General features: G+C 44.3%; 1 protein-coding gene across 5 annotated transcripts in view; it reads right to left on the bottom strand.

Moving 5' to 3' along the window:
• DRP2 (dystrophin related protein 2) overlaps nt 1-24,218 on the bottom strand; it is a 52,798-nt gene extending 28,580 nt beyond the window's left edge. For 2 of the 5 annotated variants that reach the window (XM_055338609.1, XM_055338607.1), the window contains exons 1-8: nt 23,875-24,218; nt 12,515-12,691; nt 8,285-8,469; nt 6,257-6,413; nt 4,322-4,442; nt 2,277-2,545; nt 1,543-1,689; nt 981-1,059 (exon numbers count right to left, since the gene is read on the bottom strand). In XM_055338609.1, coding sequence (XP_055194584.1) covers nt 981-1,059; nt 1,543-1,689; nt 2,277-2,545; nt 4,322-4,442; nt 6,257-6,413; nt 8,285-8,469; nt 12,515-12,631 — 1,075 coding nt within the window. In that variant the 5' untranslated portion in view covers nt 12,632-12,691; nt 23,875-24,218. Of the gene's footprint in view, nt 1-980; nt 1,060-1,542; nt 1,690-2,276; nt 2,546-4,321; nt 4,443-6,256; nt 6,414-8,284; nt 8,470-9,656; nt 9,721-12,514; nt 12,692-23,874 lie in introns of those variants that run through there. The other 3 variants (XM_055338608.1, XM_055338610.1, XM_055338611.1) reach the window with 3 other exon arrangements.
• Between the last annotated feature and the right edge of the window lie 1,957 nt (nt 24,219-26,175).

The raw sequence follows: 26,175 nt of genomic DNA, 5'->3' as shown, positions 1-26,175 counted from the left end.
TGCCATTCAAAATTGCAAGACCTCCCTCATGAAGTCAACACCACCTTTTCAATGTCTTCCCTGCTTTACTTTTTTCCCACAGCACTTGTTGCCAGTTTGCTTTAGACATATATATTTTTTAAGATTTTATTTATTTATTTATGAGAGACACACAGAGAGAGGTAGAGACATAGGCAGAGGGAGAAGCAAGCTCCCTGAGGGGAGCCCGATGCAGGACTCAATCCAAGAATCCTGGGATCACGACCTGAGCCAAAGGCAGACGCTCAACCGCTGAGCCACTCAGGCGCCCCACCTTAGACATATTTTACTTGTTTATGTTCTGGCCTCTCTCACTAGTGTATAAGCTCTGTAAGTCTAAAGACTTGTCTGTTTTGTTCACTGATGTAACTCCGGTGCCTGAAACACTACCTGGCCCACATTAGGTCCTCAATAAATGTTGTTGAAAAAATGAAGTTCTGGGCAGCCCCGGTGGCCCAGCGGTTTAGCGCCAGCTTCAGCCCAGGGCGTGATCCTGGAGACCCGGGATCGAGTCCCACGTCGGGCTCCCTGCATGGAGCCTGCTTCTCCCTCTGCCTGTGTCTCTGCCTCTCTCTCTCTCTCTCTCTGTGTGTGTGTGTCTCTCATGAATAAATAAATAAAATCTTAAAAAAAAAAGAAAAAATGAAGTTCTTTAACTCCTATAACCCTATGAGTTAGGTCATATTTTCCCCTCTTTTTACATATGGGATAACTGATGTGCAGAAAGGTTGAGCTATTTTTTTTCAAGCTTGCATGGCTATCAAGTCAAGGAGCAGTAGTTCAGACCTGGCCTCTAACTGGAGAGCCTGTCATTTCAACCACTGTACTACATTGCTTTATCCTGTGTGCTTCGCAGATGCCAAGATACACTGGGCTCCTCCCAGGCCCCCAAGGCACAAGAGTAGACTCTCTTGGAAGGTATCTGAGGTTCTGCTAAGTGAAGTCTAGTCTGTCTCACGTACAGGAGAGGAAGTGCTGTGACCCAGGCCCGAAGTCTCGGTGGGCATCCTGGAGCTGCTTAAGCCTCTCGCCAATTGACACCTACAGCAAGAGGCAGAAAGTCGGTGAATTCATTCTAGATATTTAGTGCAGGATTTCCAGGCACCTCTGGAAATCTTCGTGAAGGCCCTCCCAGGCTAGCTCCTCTCTGGATTTAGCTCTTCCCCCCATCCCTGTCGCCCACCTCAGCCCATCCACGTCACTCCCAAGGGTCAGAGAAAAGCATCCTTATTGCCAGGCCACAGTCACTGCCCCCATCCACCCTAAATGCCTACACCCTAGGCCCCTCTCAGATCCTCATTTCAATTACTCCCTGCAGCCTGGAGGTTGAGAAGCCTGTTCCCTGGCCCTAAATGCTCTACTACTCTTTTCCTGTGGAGGTCCCACTTTAATGCCTCTCTGCTTTCTTCTGGCCTGAAGAAGATTCTCCCAAACATGGTTCTATCAGAGCTCTTCTTTTTCTTTTCTTTTCTTTTTTTTTAATCAGAGCTCTTCTTGATGGCTCACTCCAGGCTTCTCTTCTACCTGTAGCTGTTTCCACCGGATATTGATCTGCTCCAGGGCCCGGGAATTCTCCATTGACAAGTGTACATCAGAAATGGCAAGTTGGTGAGCCAGGTCATTCACCAATTTCACTCCATCTTTCATGGGGGAGAATTCTTCTTTGAATAGCTACAGAACCAGAACCCAAGTCCCACAGCAAACAGAGAATGGGAAAGAGGAACTGTTAGTCATTCATCTCAACCCCTCCCTCTTCACTCAAAGGTTTTTGTTTAAACAGCATGACCCAGGTACTTGCTATGATGCCATCTGGACTCAGGTGTGGGTGGCCACTATCCTTACTCTCTTCCTTTTCTGCTCTTAGAAAACACCAGGGAGGGATGCCTGGGTGGCTCAGTAGTTGAGCATCTGCCTTTGGCTCAGGTCGTGATCCCAAGATCCCGGGATAGAGTCCCACACTGGGATTCCTGCGTGGAGCCTGCTTCCCCGCCCTGCCCCCCGCCTATGTTTCTGCCTCTCTGTGTGTCTCTCATGAATAAATAAATTTAAAATAATAATAATAAAAGAAAGCACTAGGGAAAGAGAAGACAGTAGAAGGGCAGAGGAGACTCCAGCTAAACCAGCCCCCCAAACCATCACATAAACTGGGAAAGGCTCATTTGCAGTCTGGGCCAACAATGAAGTTTCAGTAGCGGGGACTGGGAGGAGGGTCAGGTCTCAGGGTGGACCATAGCCAGGTTAGGTAGGGGCCTGTATACCTTAAGAGCCTGGATGTGTTCAGGGAGTGAATCAATGAAGAGATCCCCAATGGGCTCCCATGTGGCTCGGACTCCCTCGGCCTGGGTCAGAGTATTGCTTAATTCCTCCATTGCCCCTTGAATCTCCAACAGCTGCTCTAGAGTGTGCTCAATGTGGCGGTGCTGGTCCACACAGCGGGCTGTCAGCTTCTCCCATAGTTCACTGGCCACTGTTGCCTGCTTCCACACAAAGCGGCTAAGGTTCTGGATCCGCTGTCTGGGAGAGGTATCTATAAGAGCAAGCAGGAAGCCAGGTCAGGCCAACCCGGCAGGGACAGGCCAGGGAAGGAGGGACCAAGACAGACCTTTGTAAAATGTGTGCATGTGTGTTCAGCTCTATGTGCTTTATCACACATGTGGATTTGTGGGTCCCCCCACCACAGTCAGGAGACCATGTTGTTACTTTCCCCTACTATGAGGATTTCCTCATATTCTTTTTTTTATTTCCTCATATTCTTAAAAAATGGACAAGGTAAAGAGTGAGTAAAATATTTGAAGAGGTGCAGTGAGGCAAGTCATTAAGAGTCCTATTTACATGACTCAAGAATGCTATTTTTGCATTAGTGTCTGCTGCCACTTCCATCCAAAGAAGGGAGGCATTTCTTGCCCAGGAGAGTTTAGCATAACTTACCCAAGCTTTTCCACCTAGGCTTCTAAATTGTAGGTTTCTTCTTCCTCCCTTAGCTCTCCCCTCAGAAGTAGATTCAGACCCCCACAACTCCAGGCTAATTGGAATTGCCCTACTTTCTTTTGAGTTTGTCCTATGTGCGGCCCACTTGGCAGTAAATTGACTACTAGCTTCCTCCCGAGGAGCTGGAAGTAAACTGAAAGATTCAACAGCTTTACAAAGGGCTCAATTAACAGAGTCCTTAGGGGCAGCCCGGGTGGCTCAGCGGTTTAGCACTGCCTTTAGCCCAGGGTGTGATCCTAGGGACCCAGGATCCAGTCCCACGTTGGGCTCCCTGCATGGAGCCTGCTTCTCCCTCTGCCTGTGTCTCTGCCTCTCTCTCTCTCTCTCTCTCTCTCTCAAATAAATAAATAAATAAATAAAATCTTTAAAAAATAAAACAAAGAGTCCTTCCAGAGGATTCATAGCCAGTCTTGAAAGGTTGAGGACTCTTACTGAAGAAGAGAGCTCACTGGGCTACCACTCAGACCTAATCACCATGAATCCCACCCTACTACCTTACTTGAACCTAGACTTAGAGTGGCCAACTCTACTGAGGGAAGGGACTAGAAGTCACCAGGGTCAGTAGCAAAGATACGCAGTAAATTTTCTCCTGAAATGTCATCACCTAGCTTTTTAGATTGTAAAAAGATTTTTTTTTAATTTTCTGGTTGGTTAGTGCATCACTGCATGTCTCTATGTTGGAATAAAGCAGTATGTTATTTGTTTTTGTTTTTTAATCTTTTATTTAAATTCAATTGCCAACATATAGTATAACACCCAGTGCTCATCCCATCAAGTGCCCTCCTCAGTGCCCACCCAGTTACCCCATCCCCCCACCCTCCTCCCCTTCTGAAACCCTTTGTTTCCCAGAGTTAGGAGTCTCTCATGGTTTGTCTCCCTCTCTAATTCTTCCCCCACTCAGTTTCTTTCCTTTCCCTTATAGTCCCTTTCACTATATCGTATATTCCACATATGAGTGAAACCATATGGATTGTTTTTCTCCAATTGAAAGGACATACTACTACTTTTATTTACTGAGTCAGCTCAATGCATTTGAGTCTTTTGTTTTTTTTCTTTTTTACGTCTCATTAGAAGGCCACACATGATGCTCCACAGAGCCACATACAGCTTTGGGCCACATGTTTGTCTCCCCTGCTCCAGGTTCTGATTCTCTTTGCTTTTTCTTGCAATGTGAATCTTGCTCCCTCCCAGCTTTGGACTCCTAAGTGAAAATTATCCTCCCAGATAACAGCTAAGAAAATGAGTTGGGGGAAGGCAGGAAGGTGTTTAGCAGTTCATTGTTAAGAAGAAGACAAAAAAGAGGAAGACCACCTACCTTTGCTCTCAGAATGAGGTTCCTCTAATTCCTCAAATGGGTGCTGGGACAGGAAGGCCTGAGCTGACTCTAGCACAGAGTAGATATAGGGGCCCCGAGACTTGACATCTTCCATAAAGGCCTATGAAGTGTAGCAACACAGTCAACAGGGAAGTAAAATCTTTCAATTGCCTTAAATTCCATTCTGCAATCAACAACCTTTCTTTTCTTCCATGCAATTTGATCCTTTAGCATTATCATGTATCTTTGGGCTACCCAGACATAAAGAGGTGCAGTCCTCCCTATGGGCAGAAGAATGACTCTGACACTGGGAAGTCTATTTAGTGTGAAATGGGTCTGTATATGCCACAAGGTAGAGAGAAATGTGGAGATTAGGGTTGGGAATCTTGGTTCTCTGGAAGACCCAGAAAGTCCCCTGTAAGAGGCTTAGAGAAATCAAAACCAGATAGACAGGATTAATAGCATAATTTTACTCAAATTTTTTGTTGATATGCAGAGAAGGGTACACAAATCAAATATATACAGCTCAATGAATTTCCATTAGTGATTCCATATCTGTAATTAGTACTAAGATCAAGAAACAGAATTCCACCAGCATCCCAGAAGGCACACTCAGTGGTCCCTTCTGGTCATTATCTCATCCTTCCCCCTTAGGTAACCACTATCCTGACTTGTAATACCACTGATTAGTTTTGCCCATCTTGAACCTTATATAAATGGTATCATACAGTATGTACTCTTTTTTTTGTATCTGGCTTTTTTTTCACTAAACATACTGTTTTTAAGAGTCATCTGGGCTGTGGCATGTAGCTATAGTTTATTTTCTTGCTGTACTGTATTCCATTCTGTATCCACCTTTTAAATTGAAATATAATTGACATATAAGATTGTATAAATTTAAGGTATATAACATGTTGATTTGATACATTTATATTGCAATATGATTGCCATTGTCACCTTAGGTACACCTCTGCTATGTCACACAATTATTTCTTCTAGTACATACTGTATTCATTTTTAAGAAATATCTGGGGGTGGAGGTGGAAGCCTGGGTGGCTCAGTCAGTTAAGCTTCTGCCTTTGGCTCTGGTTGTGATGGATCGAATCCTGCATTGGGCTCCCTGCTCAGCATGGAGGGAGTCTGCTTTTCCTTCTCCCCTCTGCCTCTCCCCCCTGCTTGTTCTCTCTCTTTCTCCCTCAATTGGATGGATAAAATCTTAAAAAAAAGGAATATATGGGGGCTTCTGGGTGGCTTAGTTGGTTAACCATCTGCCTTCCACTCAGGTCATTATTTTGGTCCTGCATCAGGCTCCCTGCTCAGTAGGGAGTCTGCTTCTCCCTGTCCCTGCCTCCTACTTGTGCTTTCTCTCTCTTTCTCTCTCTCTCTCAAATAAATAAATAAAATCTTTAAAAAAAGAAATATCTGTTGTTAGTTTCTGATTATAAAAGGTAATATATGTCACAGAAATCTTAGAAATCTCAGAAAAGCATGAAGAAGACAACTAAAAAGAACTCTAATTTCATTACCTAGAGTTAACCATTGTGAACTTTTTGATATAGTTCCTTCTTATGTTTTTGTATGTGTGTATACATGCACACACATCTACATAGATTTTGGTACAACTGAGGTCCACCTGCGTAAGCTTTGTAGCCTATGTTTTTTCCACTTAACAGTATATTATGTTCATTTTCCCATGTCCCCACTGAAAATCAGGGCAGGATTTTAAGGGAAGCCAATTTCTGATGAAAGGGCAAAAGAGAAAAGGTTTGACTGACTCTGGTGGAGTGTTATACAAAAACCAGTAAAACTGTATCCAGCCTCCTGTTACTTCAGGTGTCTAAGCAGAGGCTAAGTGCCCATCTGTCAGAATACTGCAAAAAAGATCCCTTCCCAGCTACGAGGTTACACACCACAGCCCCCATAATTCAAACCTACTGCATGTGTCTCCTTCTCCTGTTGTACCAGGGCCACATCCCCTTGCAAGGGCAGCTGAGCTGACAGTTCCTCATCCTTTTGGCTGAGCCAGTCAATAATCTCTTGCAGAGGGAGCTGAAGCTTTCCACTATGGTCTGAGAAGGCTTCTAGGCGAGCGCTGCACACAATGCATAAGACCAGTGATTTTCAATCTTTTTTTTTTAAGTGGCAAAATGTTTTTCCCCAAATATTTATGTGGAACTTTAATACATGAAACAGATTCAAGAGGAGCTGCTCTGGTTGAATTAGGAGGAGGCCCAGAGCCCTCCCTCTAACCCACCCACCGAGGCTTCCAAGGTACCTTCACATGGAGTGCAGTACTAAAACCAATGAGTGAGTACATGGATGGGGAGTGTCAGTGTGCACACTGTTTATTCAGCTGCATGCCCAGCATCAGGCCAGGAAAGGGGAGGAAACTGAGCAAGGGCATTAGGGTGACAGCCGTCAGGTTGCCCTCTCGCCCTGGAGGAATTCCAATCATGCCGAATTACTCATCAACGAAGCTTCTCAGAGCTACCCTCTGAGCAGGAAAGGATACAGTAAGTAGAAAGGGTAAGCCAGGTGAATGAATGTGGGCACTCACATGTGTGAGGACACATAGAAGTATATGCAACCCAAGGGTCTCAAAGGATGACAGCACTGCAGGCTAGAGATTTGACATATGGATGGAGAAAAATGCACATACTATAATCACCTCTGTATGCCTCCCTCCACAAATGAAACATGAGCTGAGGACCAAGTAAGTGGTAGCAAGTTGGAGGCCAGCCTAGCTATAGACATCAAGCCCATTTCCCTTCGCTGACAATAATAACTCTTCATTGCCTCCCTACCACTGGGGCTAAGCCCTGACCTAAATTATTGCTTCCATTAATTCTCAGAGCAGCAACCTTATGAGGTAGGTACTACTATTGCCTAGGGAGGTTAAGTAATCTGCCCAAGGTCACAAAGTTGAAATCACTGGTCGAGTTAGGATTTGAACGCAGGGTGATTTACTCCAGAGCCTGCATTCTTTTCAACTTCTCTATGCCACCTCATTCTAGGCAAAGCCTACCAAAAGGCAGGCGTTTGGGCTTTGATAATAGGGATTGGAGAGGAAAAGTATGGGGGTAGGTTACATAGAGGGGTAGGGAGAAGAGGGACAATTGATACCAGAATTGCCTTCAATGCTCTTACTGATTTGCCCTTAGCCTGAGGAGGAATAGGTGTGCTGATAACCAATGGATGAGAGTAGAAGACATAAAAGGACAGGAAAGAGAGCAGATAAGATCTACTGAGATGGAGACAGAGGACAATTATGAGAGGAAGAGGAGGAGGGAGCAATCGTATCCTTCATTTATACATCAGTGCTTTTAGGTTCAGAAAGCATTTTCATATCTTATAACAATCCTCAAAACAACATTGTGAGGGAGTTAGGACAGTTTCTTCACTCTTTTTTTTTATGGTTTAAAAAAACAAGTGAAATCCAGATAACTCAAGCCACATATCCAAGGTGACACAACTACTTAAAATTGAGGCTCAATGGTCTCATTCATTTGGGGAATATAAAATAGTGAAAGGTAATAAAGGGGAAAGGAGAAAAAATGAGTGGGAAATATCAGAAAGGGAGACAAAACATGAGAGACTCCTAACTCTGGGAAATGAACTAGGGGTGGTGGAAGGGGAGGTGGGCGGGGGGTGGGGGTGACTGGGAGATGGGCACTGAAGGGGGCACTTGATGGGATGAGCACTGGGTGTTATTCTATATGTTGGCAAATTGAACACCAATAAAAAATAAATTTATAAAAAAAAACTGAGGCTCAAATCCAAGTCTCCCAAATTCTGACTCAGGGTCCTTTCCAAAGTCCAGAGAAGGAAAGGGAGAAGTGGATGATGAGGCTGATGAGAGGGTGACACACAGGCTGAGAGAATGACAAGTCGCAGCAGCAAAAGGAGCCCCACACTGTCCCAGCCAATTGCCTAAGACCCCTGTTTCTAGGGGCCGGGCCTTACCGGAGGTTGTGAGACTTCTTTTTGATTTCATTCCAACACAGATTCATGGCTGGTGGTTCTAGGGGTCCAGCGGCACCAACTGACCCGTTGAAGAGCTTTGGGCTTAGGCAGGAAACCCCAGCACCATCCTGAGGAGGCGCAGGGGCAGTAGCAGCAGCTCTAACCTGGACAGAAACACAGATATCCTGTGATCCCCAGAGTGTGCCACACTCTGCTCTGCACCAAGCCAAGAATGGAACAAATGTGAACAAGGGGAGAGAAGGGCTTGTCCCAGGGTGTGTTGGGGGGTGGTGCAGGGGACGAGTGAGATAAAGGAAGACTTCATGGCTCACTGCAAGGTCCTCTCTTGGTACAGGTTAGTCACTTTTAACTGCTAACTACTATCATTATTACTCTTACTACTGTAAATTCTGCCAAGACTACTTACTGCCCAGATGGGATTCTGGGAGTAGAGTATTTGCTTTAGATAAAGATCTGCTCAGAATTACCCAAACACTGGCAACCACAGCCTTCAAGGTAAGCTGTAGGCTCACATTTCAGTGTCTCACAGTTTACCCAACCTTCTAGAAAAGAAAGCTGAGGGGCTTCCTCAAAGATTCAGGGAGAGAGAGTAGACCAGCCAGAGAGACCTATCAGTAATAGATGTCCTACTTCCCAAATGAATCTAGGCTTTGGTGTCCTCACTCCCTCTTCCCCCACCTGCATTTTCTACCAATCAGGAAGCCTAGAAATAGTCCTAAAGGCCACTGTTCATCTTCCAGGGGTTGAGAAAGAGCTAAAGCCACATTTTTGATCCTGATCTCCAAAAGACTCTGACCAGAGTCAGCTGCCAAGAAGAACAGCCTTAGAGCCTGCCAGAGGCTCACCTTGAGCACTCAAGTTCAGAGCCCATCACTTGTTCACCCTAAAGGGTATTACAAGGCTTGGGGGGAATGAGGGTTGTGCCAAATAGCCCTTAAGAAGTTCCCTACCTCTAGCACAATGCCGGGACTGCCCAGCCAGGGGCAGAAGGGGTCAGAGGGAAGAAGAGTTTGGAGGAGGAAAACTGAGCCCATGCTGCTCAATCCCAGCCTGGGGAAACCCACCTGCCTATCTGTCTACTTGTTTGCCTTTTGTAGAAAGAACATGGTTTTGGTGGTGGCTGAGACTCCTCTAGTTTCCCTTTCTCCCAAAACCACGTTTCCTTCCCACTTAAGACTCTCCAGGCAATTTAGGAAACCAATCATCCCATTAAAACCACAGCTAAACAAAACAAAACAAAACAAAAAACCACAGCTCACATCCACATACTGAAAGGGAAGTAAGGGAGCAACCAAGCTCAGGGGCAAAGTTCTGAATTCAATTACCCTGTGTCCCCAAGAGCTGATCATACCTGTGCTACCTGGGGACTCCACTGTAGGATTAGGCAGCTCCATGATTATCCCTCAGCTCGCATCCAGAATCAGTGCCTGGTAAACCTCAGGCAGAGTCCTGACAGGCTCTAAGCAGGCTCCCTCAGGGAGGGCCAGCAGAGCTGAGCCAGGTCAGGAGGCGGGAGCTGTCACCCTGTTTGTTTACTGACCCCCCAGGAATCTGGAGGGGGCGGCTATGTCAGGGCTCAGCTGGTGAATCAGAGCTTTGTCCCTGGGGAATTCCAGCTCGCTTCCAGCCTGCCACACCGGGGCCAGGAAGGCCCTCCCAGGCTGCCAAGGATGGCGGGAGTGGGATTGGGCATTCCACGGTGTTGAGAAGGGGCATGCAGAGGGTAGTTTCCCTTGATCTGTTTTCCCTTTCCATGGAAGACCCAAAGGACTCTGCCTCCAGCCCCCCTCGGCCTCCCCTGAGTTAGGAGAAAGGATCAGACCACTTTGGTGACAAACTTCTGGTAAGCTATTTCCCCAAAGCCTGGCAGGAGGCTGGACTTAGAAATAAGCCTTAGTCTTTAACTAATTAAGTGTGCTCAGAGGCAGTGAGCAATGTGTGTGGCACACCTGGGGATGGAGCCATGGGAAGGCAGGATCAGGAAGTTGGACAGCAGAAGATTCATCTAAGCCCACCGTGAAAACAAGGGGGTGCTCTGCCCTGCCTTGGGGAGACAGAGAGAAATGGAGGGAGAGTCATTATCCATCCCCCAGACCTCTCGCAGCACTCTAAGTCTAGGGGGAAAGAAATGGGTCTGTGGACATCCTCCTGGACTTCCTTAGGGGAAGGAGAGGGCAAAATGGAACCCAGCTGTTCTGTGCAGGGATCCAGTGCCAGCAAGGCTCCTGTCTTCTGCTTGTGCTTCCCTGGGCCACTGGTTTGAGGGGCAGGGCCCCTTCTGGAAGTGGCCACTCTTCCTCCAGCCGACTTGCCTGGGGTAAAGGTTAACATTCCCAAGCTAGGCCCCCACCCCTCAGCACTGAGGGAAAACACTTCATTTTTACCAAAAAGGGTTCTGTTCCCATCCTCGTTTATCTCCCACAGAGTCTTCTGGGCTTTCCACAGTTCCACATTGTTTCCATGCTGAGGCCCACCTACAGGAATAGCTGGAGCAGCTGCCTGACCCTTTCTGGGGGTCTGAGGTGGAGCTATTCTTGGTGGATTGGGGATGGCAGGGGATGGCAGGCCAAGAGGAGGGAGTGGTTCTAGCTCTGGGTCAAAGCTTTGCTTATAGTGGGATGACTGGGCTCAAGCAAGTCTCCCAGAGTCCCCCAGACTCGGAATGCCCCAGAATTAGAAATGGCTCCTTGTGACCCAGCTACAACCAAGTGGTCCTGGTTCTGAGAGAAGTGTTTCCGAAGAACTGGGCTCCACCCATATGAGGCTTTCATTCCCTTCAGACTTCTTAGTTTCCCAAATCCCCACTTGGTTCCCTTATTATACACCATCACTCGGACTCCCCTCTTGGTTCCCCCTTATATTCACAAGTGCCCCTAGCAGAGCCAGGTACACACTAGGCAGATGATGAATAACATTTTTTGTTCCCTACCAATGGCCTTCTACTTCTGGCTTTTGTGGCCAAGATGTTTGCTTCTCACCACAATCCCCAGGGGGCTCTCTCCTTATCTCTTGAAACTTTAAGACAAAGTGCCATAGGGAAGAAAGAGAAGAAACTGGACAGTGGTAGAGGAAAGGGGTTAGTCTTCCCATTCTCAATCACCAAATGAAGCCCTCAGGTCTCTCTGCCTAGGTGGTGAAGCTTGGAGGGGGTGGACAGTGTACAGGGCAAGCGTTTTGGAAGGGCCCAAGCTTCTCAATCCCTTGACCCTATGTAAGTCCCACTCTGGGGAAGGGGTAGGTACACTAAGCTGACCTGGCTTGAGGATATGTTAGAGGCTGCAATTTCTCTCTGGTTAGATGTGGGAAGACCGCTCAGGAAGAGCTGGATGTTATGCCTCTCCAGACTTTTCCCTCATTATTCTCTGCAAAATGGACTCCCCAGCATCCACATTCTTAATCCCTGCTGCTGCTCTCCCTCCCTTCCTGTTCCCTGTATATTCTGCTGCTGTCTGTACCCTCAGCAGTGACTCAGCACCACAGCCCATCTGTGAGATACTAAGAGACACAGTACTTTTTCACATCCTCATGGCCCCTGGACCTCAAAGCATTGTAGGACAAGCCAAAATGTGTTTATGTTAAGTCCCCCTTGTCCAGTTAACTTTCTCATGGACCTCCCTCATTGTCAGTAAAGGGGACTACTTTCTCGGGATTACTGTCTCTTGTACATAGTCTGCCCACCTACCAACATACATAAGCAGGGACAGACAACACCACCATTCTATTCTTAGGGAGGAGAGAGGAAAGGAGAGACAGGCGTGAAGCTGGAGGGATTCTTAGTGGGGCTGAGCCAGGAGCTATAAGACTAAAGACCTGAGAGGAAGAGCCAATGGAAGGAGAACGAGTATTCCACAGGTTCAGACTATAAAGTATGCCATAAAGAAGTTAAGGCAAAGGAAGGTCCCACCTTGTCCTAGGTCATACTCCAAAAGGTCACTCTTCTGGGATCTCTCTTAAGAAGTTAATATGGAACTTATCCCCCTCAGCCACATGGGCCCTACCCAGGCCAACACATTTCCTTGCCCCATGCCCCCTATAAAAGGCTTCATGAGTGACAAGGGATGAGCCAGAAGGAGGTCCCGTGGCCTCCAAAGGGTTTCGTGTATATAGAGTCCCCCAGAATTTTAGGAAGCATGGACACCCACAAGAACACACACAGATCCTGTGTTCACACTTTTTCCACAGGACGTTGTCTTGCTATCAGCCTCTTACCTGAGGCTGGGGGCAAGTGCTTCGGAGGCTGCTGCTGTGATGGAACTGGTCAGCTGCCCGCCATTCATGACATCGTGGGAGGGTGTAAGGGCATCCCTGCATGACCATAGGTTGCATCAGAACCAAGGCTCATGGAGGGTGAGAATGGGCAGTGCACCGACTGTTGACCATAAGCACCTGGAAAAGTAACAAGGAGAGGTTAAGAGTCAAGACCTAGAAAAGGCCTATGAACCCAACACTTACTCAAAGGTGCCTTTGCCAATTATGTAAATAAGTAGTCAATGCTTACTGGTCTACCCAGTAGTTTTTCCCAGGCTGCCATCTACCGTAAGAGACTTTATTAAATCATAGACCAAAATAGTATTTATTGTTTATCTATTGTGCTTTGTGCTACAGACACAAAGGTGATTTTCTGTCTAAGATCTCACAACCTAGACAAGAGGGTAGGGGAGATCGGGGTGGGGGGAGGCAGTCATATAAGCTCATAACTATAGTAAAATGCTTATGTGGCAAGCACTATAATTGAGATTTGACCAGAAGGCTACGGGAGCACAGACTGGGCAACAACTAAGTCGAGAATGTGCAAAGATTTCAGGGAGACTGCATTTGAGATGGATCTCAAAGGACAAGTAGATGTTTGCCTAGCAGAGAAGGGTGTTCCCAGCAGAGGAACCCACCTATGCAAAAGTGGATGCCACCAAAAAAGGCATAGCATGTCCAGAGCACAGTAAGCTCCATTCAGCTAGAATTTAGGAGGCACAGAGATGAAAAAGACATGGTGCCTGCCCCCGAGGAGTTCTCATATAGAAAGAACAGGCATGGGAAAAATCAAGCCACAACGTGCTATTTGTATTAATAATAGAAGTATTTATGGGATGGAGTGAAGGGATAGATGAGTTGAGTTCTACCTGGTCATGTCAGGAAAAGCCTCCCTAGAGGAAATACACTTGAGGTGAGCTATGAAAGAGAAATCAAGATTGTCTTTAGGTGTGGGAGATAAAACCAAATAATAATTTCAAACAGCACAAAATGAAATGTATGGTGTGACCAGAGTACAAGGCAGGTGTCCTGTAGGAAGCAGTAGACTAGGCTGAAAAATGAGGCTGTGGCCAGATTGGGTCATGCCTTGAATGACAAGCAGAGAATTCTGAGCTTTATCTTGTAGACAATTGGGAGGCACTGAGGATTTTAAGCAGGGGAGTGACTCGACCAGAATTGCAGAAAGAGCCCTCTGGCTGCTTTTGTGGAGTGATTCTCCCTGGGGAAGAACCTATTGAGAAGCTGTTATAATTGGCAAGCAGTTGCAGTGAGGAGGGAGTAGAGTGCATAGAATGAGATACTTACTGAAGAGGTAAAATACATTGAGCTCAGTGATCAATTGGATGTGAAGGGTGAAGGAGGTGAAGGAGTGAAAAGTTTCTAATTTGGGAGCTGGGTGGAATATGTTGCCAACAGCAAAAGAGGGAAGACAGGAGAAGGAGCAAATTTGGTGTGGTAGGGAGTGAGGGCAGTGTTCCATAATAACCTATGCTTGAGACATATTCAGCTTTAGATGAGCTGCGAAAAGGAAGATATGAATGAAAAAGTTAGGTGCACAAATCAGTGGACAGTTTAGTGAATGTACACAAGTGTAATGAGAATGGGTAACAAAGACAATGCTTGCAAATGCTAAAAGTGCTATCTTTCAGTGTTGGGCAAAGACACGCAAACCCTGATCCAAAGGGCAGGGAGTGACTACCTGTAACTCCTTATGTTGATGATTAAAGAGCCATCATTTTTATTCTCTATTTCAGTGGTTCCTGACATTTTAGGTATAAGGGCCCCTTCTTAAGATTAAAAAAAAGAATCTCACTTCACCCACTCATACCTACAATAGTAGCTGTACTTTTAGTACTTACAGAGTGAGAAAAAAAAAACACTCATACATTTAAAGATCTGTGGAGTTCTTGCATCGAGTATTCTTCCTTCCTCCTCAGGGGTCCCTGGTCCAAAATTGGGGACTGTTACAGATCATAGAGATGCAAGAGTTTATGGTCTGAAGAACACTTTATTGTACTCAAAGTCTCTAAAGATTACACAGCTACATAGCTCCTCATGCTTGAAGAGATTCTCCAAAGAATGGTTGAAAAGATGGCTCTCTTATCTGACACCAACATAAAATAATTAGTAACTCAGATTTAAAAAGTATTACTATAGATGTGTTATAAGCATGAAGGCTACAAAAGACTTGCCGTCAGAACTTTTTATATTAACATTTTTATTTTTGAAGATTACACAAGTATTGTATGTTCTTTATAGAAAAACTGGCAAACACAAAAAATCACAAGGATGAAAATTAAAATAACCTATAATACTACCACCCAGAATATTACTAATAGGTGAGAAGCCTTACAGTAGTTTTCTATGAAAAAAAATCCATACATATCCACTTGTCATTATATGATATATATCATTTTATATTATGCTTTTTTCATTTGCCATTTATATCATGATCATTTTAGAATGTCACTAACTATTCCTCTAAAACATGATTTCTAATGGCTGCAAAGGTGATAGAGCACTATGGGTGAGGCACAGGCTTTGGTATCATATAGATCTAGAGTCAGATCCACATTATTCATCTTAATAGCAGTGCAGCCTGGGATTAGTTAACCTCTCTGAGCTTCAGTATTCTCATCTGCAAAATGGAAATGACAATGATACTGCCTTCGAGAATTATTCTAATTACCAAAATTAATAATGTATTTAAATAACTTAGCACAGTGTCTGGCAATAGTATACTGCTCAATAAATGCTAGCTGTAATCATTGTTGTATACTATTCAATTGAATGGATATACCATAATTTTAACAAGCAGACATAAGTCACACTGCAATGAACAGCCCTGTGCATATTTGTGATTCTTTTGATAATTTCCTAGAAGGGAGAATTCCTGGACCAAAGTTTCAGGCTTGTGATGCACATTTCTAAATCGCCATAGAAAAAATAGTTAGATCACTTTATATTAACACCAGCAATGTATGAGAGTGCCAGTTTCCTGGCACACTTGCCAACAGTGAGTATTCTTATTTCTAAAGTATCTTTGCCAATTTTATAAGAGAAGATGGCATCTTGAGGAGTACTCTGTACTTCCTTAATTACTAAAGATGCTTAATCTTTTCCCTACATTGTTAGTGACCAGTTGTATTTCTTCTTTTGTGAGCTACCTCTTTGTCTCTTTTGAGGTTAACCTCTACAGGTTAACTTCCTTCCTTCTTATTTCTCTACTGCCCTGATGTCAGGTTATTACAAAACAAAAATAAAACAAACACAAGAGTCAGAGAATTCAGATCTAATCCCCATGCAGGCAGAGAAGGAATAGACTCCTTCTGGTCCTACCTTGACTATCCTCTGTTGTTTTCAGACTTTGCCACTGACTGTGACATCAAGTCATTTTACCTCTCTAGACCTTGGTTTGCTAACCTGTAAGACATTAATGATTAAGAGTTGTCAAACATCAAAACACTAGCATTCCTTGTATTTGTAGAGAATGTTTTGTAGCCTGTTGTATTGTCTTTCTTGATCCTCAATGCAACTTGGCAAGGCTGGCTAAGCCAGAATTATGATCCTATTTAAGAGACAAAGATGCATGGGCAGCCTTGGTGGCTCAGCGGTTTAGCACTGCCTTAAGCCCAGGGTGTGATCTTGGAGACCTGGGATCAAGTCCCACGTCGGGCTCCCTGCATGGAGCCTGCTTCTCCCTCTGCCTGTGTCTGTGCCTCTCAATCTCCCTCTGTGTCTCTCATGAATAAATAAATAAATAAATAAATAAATAAATAAATAAATAAAAACTTTAAAAAAAAAGAGATGAAGATGCTGAGACATGAGTGAGCCTGGACCTCTCTATCTCCATGATGTCCCACATTACCACCTATACATACTGATTCTCTTCCTATTCCTTTTAGTTTGCAGAGGCTGTAAAGAATTGGAGATGAATCTTAGTCCCCAGATGGCCAAGTGTAGGAAATAAGATATATTTTTAAAAAGTATAAGTTAAGGGAAAAAATGATTCGTACCTTATGTGGGACACAGAAACCATGCTATGAGAGGTCACAGAGGAAGAAGTGTTAGCCTTAAATTGGAGGGATTTAGGACATATTTATGGAAGAGATGCTTATGAGCTAAGGTGAGAAGATTTGTACACATGGAGTAGTGTGAAAAATGCTTTGGTGGTGGAGCTAACTCTTCTGTGCTTTTCCCTAGGGCTCCTGCTAGACACCAAGCTGTGGCTGTTTGCTACTAGGAATACTCTTTCTGGTTTCCAAAGCACATAGAAGCCCTCCCAGGGAGATTCAGTTGGGAGACATTGTTTCTCTTTGGCAGAGATAAAAGCCTTAAAACCATGTTGGAAATACCAGGATTCCAACATGAAAGCAAAATTATTGGCTAATGGAAGACAAGATCCATGTCTGATATTTATTTCTATCCCACATATTTTTTTAAGACAGTGCCAGGTACACAGTAGGCACTAGTGAATATAACCTGACTTGATTTATGGAATTGAACTCCAATTAGGTAAATGTATAAGTCCTCAAATTTGTCAGTACAAATACCAGAAGGCATGAAGAAAAACACTGCAAATAAACACATATTTATTTGCATTTGGATACAGTGATGTATACAGAATATTAGCATTTGAAGCAAGCCTTGAAATGGCAAAACAAAAATTGCAAACAACCCAAATTTCTATTACTAGGGGACTAGTTAAATAAATAATGGTATATCCATACAATGGAATTCTATATACCTGTTAAAAACATAATTAAGAACACTTTATGTGCCACTATGGAATAATCTCTTAGGACATAATTTTAAGTTAAAAGAAAAGAAGAAAACGTAAGGTAGTTAGTTTACATTTGTGTAAAACCAAAAGGAAAACATATGTCTATGCAAAAAGAATCACATGCAATAAAATAAAAATATACAAAAGAATCAGTTCATATTGACTGCCCTTGGAGAAGGGAACCAAGTGGCTACCAGACAGAGGTGGGAGAATGCTTTCCATTCCTTTGGGATTTTCTCTCTTTTTCAAACTGAGAAATACACTACATTTACAAAAAGTGTATAAAGCATATATGTAAAATATGCTGAATTATTATAAAGCAAATTCCCACATAGTCACTACTTGAGTTGAAAAACAGAATAATTACCCACATTCACAAAAGTCCTGTGCCACTAACAAGAGATGTGGTTCCGGGGTGCCTGGGTGTCTCAGTTGGTTGAGCGTCTACCTTCAGCTCAGGTCATGCATGATCCCGGGGTTCTGGGATCAAGTCCTGCTAAGTCCGCTGAGCATGGAGCCTACTTCTTCCCCTCCCTCTACCCCTCTCCTTCTACCCAACCCTTGCTCTGCTCCCTATCTTGTTCTCACTCCCTCTCTCAAATAAATAAATAAAATCTTAAAAAAAAAAAAAGGACACCGCAAAAAGGAAGCAGTAAGTAATTGGTTCAAAGTGATATTGTGAATATGGAGTGAGAAGCTGGGATTTGTATCCAGACAGATGTGTCACAGAATACAAATTCTTCACTGTTACACTATTCGGCCTCTGTAAATTCTAGAACCCATGCCCTGAAGCATTGTATTCACTGGCTCCTAGCAAGCAGATATATATATATATATATATATATATATATATATATATATATATATATATATATTTTTTTTTTTTTGGCTATGGGCCACCAGGTGGGAGCCCAAGCACTGACTCAGTTCTGTCATCCCCAGGCAGACACAAGCAATTAAGAGGATGCAGTGAGTCTGGGGTCTGGGGTATCACCCAGCTGGCAAACCCTACAGAACAGGTAGATGACCTACCTTTCTAGGACATCTGAAAAGTAAAATTCTGGTAAACTCTCCTAGTCTGACCTCTGAGCTTCTCCTGTGCCTTAGAACTCAGTAAATATATATTCTTTTAAATGAATGAGTAGTCTTTCTATCTATAGAGAAGTCTAGGAACCTATCCTACAGAAATACTTGCAGAGGGGCACCTGGGTGGCCCAGTCAGTTAAGCATTGGCCTTCAGCTCAGGTCATGATCCCAGGGGTCCTGGGATCCAGCCCCGAGTTGGGCTGCCTGCTCAGCAGGGAGCTTGCTTCTCCCTCTCCCTCTGCCTGCCTGCCACTCCCCCTGCTCGTGTTCTCTCTGTCAAATAAATAAATAAAATCTTTAAAAAAATACTTGCAGAAATGGATGAGGATATCTGCTGCAGTATGTTTCTAATAGCAAAACTCTGCAATTGACTCAAGTGATCATTAATGGGGGACCGGCTAAGTGGACCATATGTCAAAGAAGTGGCACAGCATGACAGTTAAAGGTGTGCACTCTGAGCCAGGGCATCCAAGTTTGCATCCTGGCTCTCCTACGTATCAGCACAGGTTTGGACAGGCCCCCTATTCTTACTGTGCTTCCATCCCTGCCTCTGTAAAACAGGGATAATGAAAAGACCTACCTCTTAGCCTTGTTGCAAGGAATTCATTCATAGTTTCTGACATCTAGGAAGTACTCAAACCTTGCCTACTATTATAGCCACACATGAAATGAAATATCCTGTAGCTGTTAAAAAGGAAGAAGTAGATCTATGCCCACTGATTTGAACAGATATTGAAGGTATATATTTTAGATAAAAGAAAACATATTCAAAATAATGTCTGATAGAACACCAATTATGTAAAAAGCTTTTGAAAAGAATCTACATGCGTATATGCATAGAAAGAAACCCTGCAAGGATACACAAAACCCGTTCAGCAATATTATTTCTAGAGGGTTGCATTGAGGGGGATTCTCCCTTTGATTTATACACTTGGTGTATGTATATATGTACACATACATATACACATATACACACACGTTTGTATGTAGGTATCTTATAACAAGCATTTACTATTCTTGGGAAAAAAATAGATAAATAGGAAAGACTTTTAAATCATGAGAGGCAAAAAAAAAAAATAAAAATAAATAAAAAAAATTAAAAAAATCATGAGAGGCTTAGAAAAGAACAAGGCAGTGGGAAGAAGACCCCCCCCCTCATGGGCTATAGATTCCTCCCTCCAATCAAACGTAACACTGAATGATAGCCCCCTCTCTCACAGCGCTGCCTTTCTACCTGACAGCATGGCACAAAGAGACAAGACACACATTTCATTGGTACCTAATCTTGTTGTGTGGTCCTAAAATAATTCTTGCAATGTAGCCAAAAACTGAGGTTCTGCTTCAGATGCTCTCACTTAATGAATAAATCATGGAGACTCGGGTTGTCAAACTGAGAGGGACCTTAGAGATTATCTAGACCAATCCCTCATTTACAAACAGAAACAATGAAATATGTTCCTGAGAAGTTAGCTGTTATCAAGCAATTTTGAGAAAGGAAGTTTATTTTCCAGTGAAAAGAATCAGAGATGCATCCCCATGGGAAGTATTTTGTTCTAAGACCAATTAATACAATATATCTGAAATGATTATACATCACTGGTGGGCGTATAAGTTAGTAAACCATTTTGGAGAGCAATTTGACAATATCTCCCAAAAGTGAAGATTTTCCTACCCTGTGATACGATTGACTCCTTTCTAGATATATACCCAATAGCAACAGTCACATAAGAATATCTACAAAAGAATGATCCTAATAGTCCTGTGAGCCAAAAACTGGAAACAACCAAATGTCCATAAATAGTAGAATGAATAAATAATTCATGGCATATTCATTAAATGGAAAGCTATACAATAGTGAAAAAATAAGTGACCTAGAGGCACATGTCACAATATGGGTGATTCACAAATATAACACTAAATTTTAAAAAATTGGACAAGAAAGGACGCCTGGGTGGCTCAGCGGTTAAGCGTCTGCTTTCGGCTCAGGGCATGATCCTGGAGTCCCGGGATGGAGTCCCACATCGGGCTCCTTGCATGGAGCCTGCTTCTCTCTCTGCCTGTGTCTCTGCCTCTCTCTCTCTTTCTGTGTCTTTCATGAGTAAATAAAATAAAATTTTAAAAGTCTTAAAAAATAAAATTAAAAATTGGACAAAAATACATCCCATTGATATACATTTTTAAAACATGCAAAGTGGTATATGCTGTTTAAAGACATATACGTAAAAAAATAAAGACACATACATATGCAGTGAAAGTATAAATAAACGCATGAGAATCATAAACACCAAATCCAGGAGAGTGGTTACTTTGGAGGGACGTGGTGAGGTGAGGAGAAAGCTTTAATCATAGAAGGATAGATAGAGGGTTTCAATTCTATCGGTGATTTTTTATCTTAAGCTGAGTGGTAGGTATTCTGATTCTTATTATATTATTCTTTATTATCTTTTTGAACATATAAAATTTTTCACAGAGCATCAGTTGAAAGAATGCAACAAATCTCAGGCTGAAAAGAATCCACACTTTTCCAGATGTAACAAAATACTAAAAGAAATGTATAAGATGCAAATACTGCACTCCAAATGACAGGATTATTCCTTAAACCTGTTTCATTTTCCTAGGACTAGTTTCACAGAAGAAAACCTGCTAGAGAAGCAGCAGTGGACTGTTAATCAGGAGATGAGGGTTCCACTCTCTCAGATATTCATCAGCTTTGAATAGGAGAACAATCTGACTAATCTCTTTTCACATTTAAAAATGTAATGTTGGACTAGATTATCTTACAAACTTTTCTATATGATAATTCGTTCCAGCTTTTTTTTTTAAGCAGCAATTCTCAAAACCGTGTTTGCAAGATACTAAAGTGTTTTTCATGTAGGGGCACCTGGGTGGCTCAGTCATTTAAGTGTCTGCCTTCGGCTCAGGTCGTGATCCCAGGGTCCTGGGATTGAGCCCTGCTATGGGCTCCCTGCTCATCAGGGAGTCTGCTTCTCTCTCTCCCTTTGCCTCTGTGTGCTCACTGCTCTCTCTCTCTCAAAAAAAAAAATACATAAATAAATCTTTAAAAAAAATAAAGTGTTTCCATGTAGGAAAGTGTTCCCTGGTCAAATCAGTTTGGGAAATACTGGGTTAAACGAAACTAAACAGATTTATTTATGGCAGTATGTCTCAGAGCCTTTAACATGCTTAAATACATTGTGACTCTCTAAGAGGAGAATTCAGTTTTGAAGCATTTTCAAAGTTATTGGCCCACAGAATGCACCCCCACACTGCCACCACCATCACTCCTTATTTTAAAACAGAATCTATTAACATTCTCTCAGATCAGTGTTCTGTGAGACGTCAGTTTGGTAAATGCCGTCCTGGAAGGATTTGTCTCACTTGCTATTTCAGTTTCAGATGTGTGATTAGAATCCCTTATAAGGGAGGAATGTAGTTTCATGGTATAGCTTCCATAGAGTGGGTTTCCTTTGAGTGAGTGTTGCTGGCAAGTTTAGAAGGATATCTTCTTGGGCTTCCTTGGTGAGAGCCCATCCTATCTGGCACTGTGGCAGATTTAACATCAGAAACTTCTGGGTGTCTGTACTTAGAAGTGCTACATCTCAGATACAGTCTCTAATTCTGGCTCTTGGGCCTTTGATAAGTTTACTGCTTCGAGCCATATTTCCTCCTTTGGGTGATTTTGGAACTGAAGGGTGGGTGCCCTGGCCCAGAGCTCAGAGATACTTAGCAAGAGCAGAATGCCTGGGGCCGGGGGCGGGGTGGGGGTGGGAGGGCTCAAATCTCATAGGAAGAAGAACCCTCTCCATGTGTCTTCTTCCCCCAATAGTTTGCAGGAAGTAGGACTGCAGGGAAGAGTCCGACTTGCCCAAGAAAAGAGGGGCTCAGTCTTTTTTCAGGGACAGGACACTTATCACTTCCACTGGCAGCACTGCCTTTTCAGGGAGGGTTTCCCTAAGCCGACTCCACAAAATTCTCTGTGACCCTCTCCCCACCCAAATCCCAGAGAGGAAAATCTCCCGAGATTTTGTGGTTCCCACAGGGCCTTTTAAAAGGTGATTTACCTGAGGGTCTTTAATCTGGAAACAAGGATTTCTTTAGAAAAGTCAGGAGCGGGATCCCTGGGTGGCGCAGCGGTTTGGCGCCTGCCTTTGGCCCAGGGCGCGATCCTGGAGACCCAGGATCGAATCCCATATCGGGCTCCCGGTGCATGGAGCCTGCTTCTCCCTCTGCCTATGTCTCTGCGCCTCTCTCTCTCTCTCTCTCTCTCTCTCTCTCTCTCTCTCTGTGACTATCATAAATGAATAAAAATTAAAAAAAAAACTTTAAAATAAAAAAAAAAAGAAAAGTCAGGAGCTGAGATGAACCCAACACAGAGCTTTCTAAAGGCTGACACAGAGCTTTCTAAAGGCTTTCGTTCTTTTGAATGATCAAAAAGAAAAGGTGAGAGAAAAGTATGCTCTCTTACATTCAGCATGCTGCTACTGCTGTTGTCCCTCCTTGTCTATTCCACTTCACCCCAGCCCAGCCCAGCCACCTGCTTGAACCCCACACTCACGAGGCCTAGCCCTGCCTGCCTGCCTGCCTGCCTGCCAGCCAAAGGCAGGAGAAACCTTAACTACTTTGCAGTCTCAAGCCCACTTACCAGGCTTGGGGCCCTGGGCCCGGAGCCAGGAAAGATAAGGAGACTGGAAGGAACAGGGTGTTTGACTCCAGGAGAGGTCAGCCCCATTGCAAAGCACGCCCAAGCGAATGCTTTTGAGTAGTGAAGAAGTATCTCCTGATGACAAGGGGGTTGAGAAGAAACCAAAAGGAAGGTAAATGGAGCCAGGAAGTGAGGGCGGAGAGAAGGATGTGCCTCCAGCACCAGGCTCCTAAAGCAGAGCCCATAAAGGAAGCACTCCTGTGTCCTGTTTGCTGACTAGACAGTCATTTGCTCTGGGGGGTAAACCTGCTCTGGGGTCCCACGTTTCCTCTCTCCTCCCTTTGCAGCCAATGCTTTCCACACCCCTCCCTTTTCCTTCCCGCCAGGAAATCCACCCTTGGACAAGAAAGGTATGTCATTGAGAACAAACACAAATGAACACACAAACACACACACAAACAAATACATAAATAAATAATACCCCTCTCCTCCCTGAGAAGCAAACTGTGTACCTTCCTCTTAGTCATTAGTTGCTCAAATTTGGCTTGACTTTGCATTTCAGGGCACCTTTCTTCTCCCCACTCCGAATCCGAGCAGCAGCTACTTCATCGTGGGCATTTTTTAAATGCAAGTTTTCCCCCAAAGGCACACGCAGGCAGCAGGCAGGGACACACACACACACACACACACACACACACACACACACACACAGTACCTCTGGAGCTTCCCTTCCCTCAGTCATTTCCCCTCAGCCGGCTGAGAAAGGGCTGAGAAAGGGCGAGGCTGGGGAATCCTTTCTCTGTGGCCTACCTTCTGATTTCCGTCAGGTCTGAGGAGCAGGCTGCAATGGGGCGCCGGCTGCCTCTGTGAATCAGCAAAGAAGTCCCTGAGACAGGGCTGCCGACAGCCGCCGTGTGCACACTCTCCCTCTGTCTCTCCCACCTTCCTGCCCTCTTCTCTCTCCTCCTCCTCCTCCCCTCTCAGAGCCGCTCTGTGTTGCTATGCAATCGCATCGGGACTTTCGGCGGGGCCAAGATACCCTTGGCTGGGCAAATGCAGGAAGGGCAAGGACAGTTTTTGTAAAAACCACCGGAGCCTTAGCGGCTGTCTCTCGGAGATCTCAATTCATTAGGAGCAGAGGAGGAAAGCGGAAGAGGCTGAGAGGCAGAAGGGGAGAGGGGGAGAGGGGGAGAGGCTTCCACTGGGGAGGAGGAGGAGACAAAAGAGGCCCGGGGATCAATACGGGAGCTGCTGAGCGAGGAGCCTGGGCCCCAACTTCTACGGATCTTGCCCAGAGCCCAAGCCAACTTCAGAGCCAGCAGCTGGCAGTGTCCCTCGGTCAGCCAGTCCAGGATTCAGCTTCCGTGTTGGAGACTGAAACACTCTGCTCTAGAACTGTCATTGGTACTCAAGGTGCAGTCGTGGGCCAGGGCTGACTTCCTGTTACCCCAAAGTTCTCTGCTCACCTCTGTTAGCTGTACATGTCGAAAGAGCCTCCACGATGAGAGAAACAAAACGGACCTTGAATGATCTGAGAAAATAGATCTCCTCCATGCCTCTCCTCAGCAACTACCCCAGTCACCCTCCCTCCTGCTGTCCCTACCGCTTACTCCTTTACCACCCCTGTTGAAGAGAAGAGGGTAAAGCTCCAAACACCCTGGAGAGACCTTGGAAAATCCACTAAGGGGACAGAGGGGATTATAGGCCTTTACAGAGTGCCCAGCACACAGTTGGTTATTTAATATTTGTTAAATGAGTAAATTGGATGGATAGATAGATGGACAGAAAGATGGATGGAATAACAGAAACTCACCATCACCATCCTCCTACACAAACATACCCATACCTAAAGGTTTAGCAGCTGCACACCAGGGCAAAGGAAAAGAGAAACATTCTTTCATCTTTCCACTTCTGAGAACATGATGCATGACAGAAACAGATTGATTTTGGGGGCTTGGGGTGTTACTTAACTTCAATAATTTGCATCTACAAATTCTATAAGCTCTGATGGCACTGGAATTTAGAACAGAACATATTTCATGGCCCCAAGGACCTGGGTCTAGTGTTTACAAAGTGTTTACAGAGACTCAGAATAATAATAATAATAATAATAATAATAATAATAATAATAAATCCTCAGTTAGGAAATAATTAGTGTGTAAGTGTATGTGTGTGTTTTCTTTTGAGATGAAATTTTTAAAAACTTAAGCTTCTGGTTTCAGTAAAAGTTTAACGATAAGGCCTAATCTCTTTGAACCAAGCAAACAGGGTTGCCTCGGTAGTTCAGTGGCTGAATGTCTGCCTTTGGCTCAGGGCATTATCCCAGGGTCCTGGGATCAAGTCCCACATCGGGCTCCCCACAGGGAGTCTGCTTCTCCCTCTGCCTATGTTCTGCCTCTCTTTCTGTGTCTCTCATGAATAAATAAATAAATAAAGTCTTAAAAAAAGAAAAAGCAAACAGAATGGGAATAAAATACTCCCCCCCTTTCCAGATAGGCTTTCAAGAGCTGCATGAGTGGCTCCTCCTGCTTGGCCAAAGCAGCAGCAGCCAGGCCTCCATGCAGGTGCAGGTGCAGGTCTTTGATTCCCAAAAGACCTTTTGGAAGCACATACGGTCTTCTCAAACTACACACCCTCAGCAGAGCATTTCTTAGCTACTCAGCCTAGCCTAGTTCTGGCTCTGAGTCCCAGCCCCAATCTTAGCCCTGGCAGCTTTCAGGGTTTCTCAACACCATCCAAACATACGGTACCAGGAGTCCTTTAGAGCTAACTTGGAATGACCTGGAAGGGAGGGTTGGCTAGAAGAAACACCAGAGAGAACACTCTGAGAAATTATTTGGGCTAGTTACAGATGCAGAATGACTGCAACAGACATACACGAAACACATGGGAACCTGACTCACTACTCACCCTAGCACCAGCTCACCAGTAAGCCAAACAGAACCAGGGCCTAGGTCTAGAAAGAGGAAGGTGAACTGAAGGGTGTACTTGCTCTTACATTGACTGCACTTGGGCTTATCCAGATCATAAGGAGCACTTGGAATAATCCTTTTCTTTTTCTTCCTCAAGAGAAAGCATTTAGGCTGCAGATACAAATGTACAGTACTTGCC

This window comes from Nyctereutes procyonoides, unplaced genomic scaffold (genome assembly GCF_905146905.1).
Source record: "Nyctereutes procyonoides isolate TBG_1078 unplaced genomic scaffold, NYPRO_anot_genome, whole genome shotgun sequence".
In the NCBI taxonomy this organism is placed as follows: Eukaryota; Metazoa; Chordata; class Mammalia; order Carnivora; family Canidae; genus Nyctereutes; species Nyctereutes procyonoides.
The sequence above is the reverse complement of the archived record's forward strand: the minus strand, read 5'-3'. Positions and strand labels throughout refer to the sequence as shown.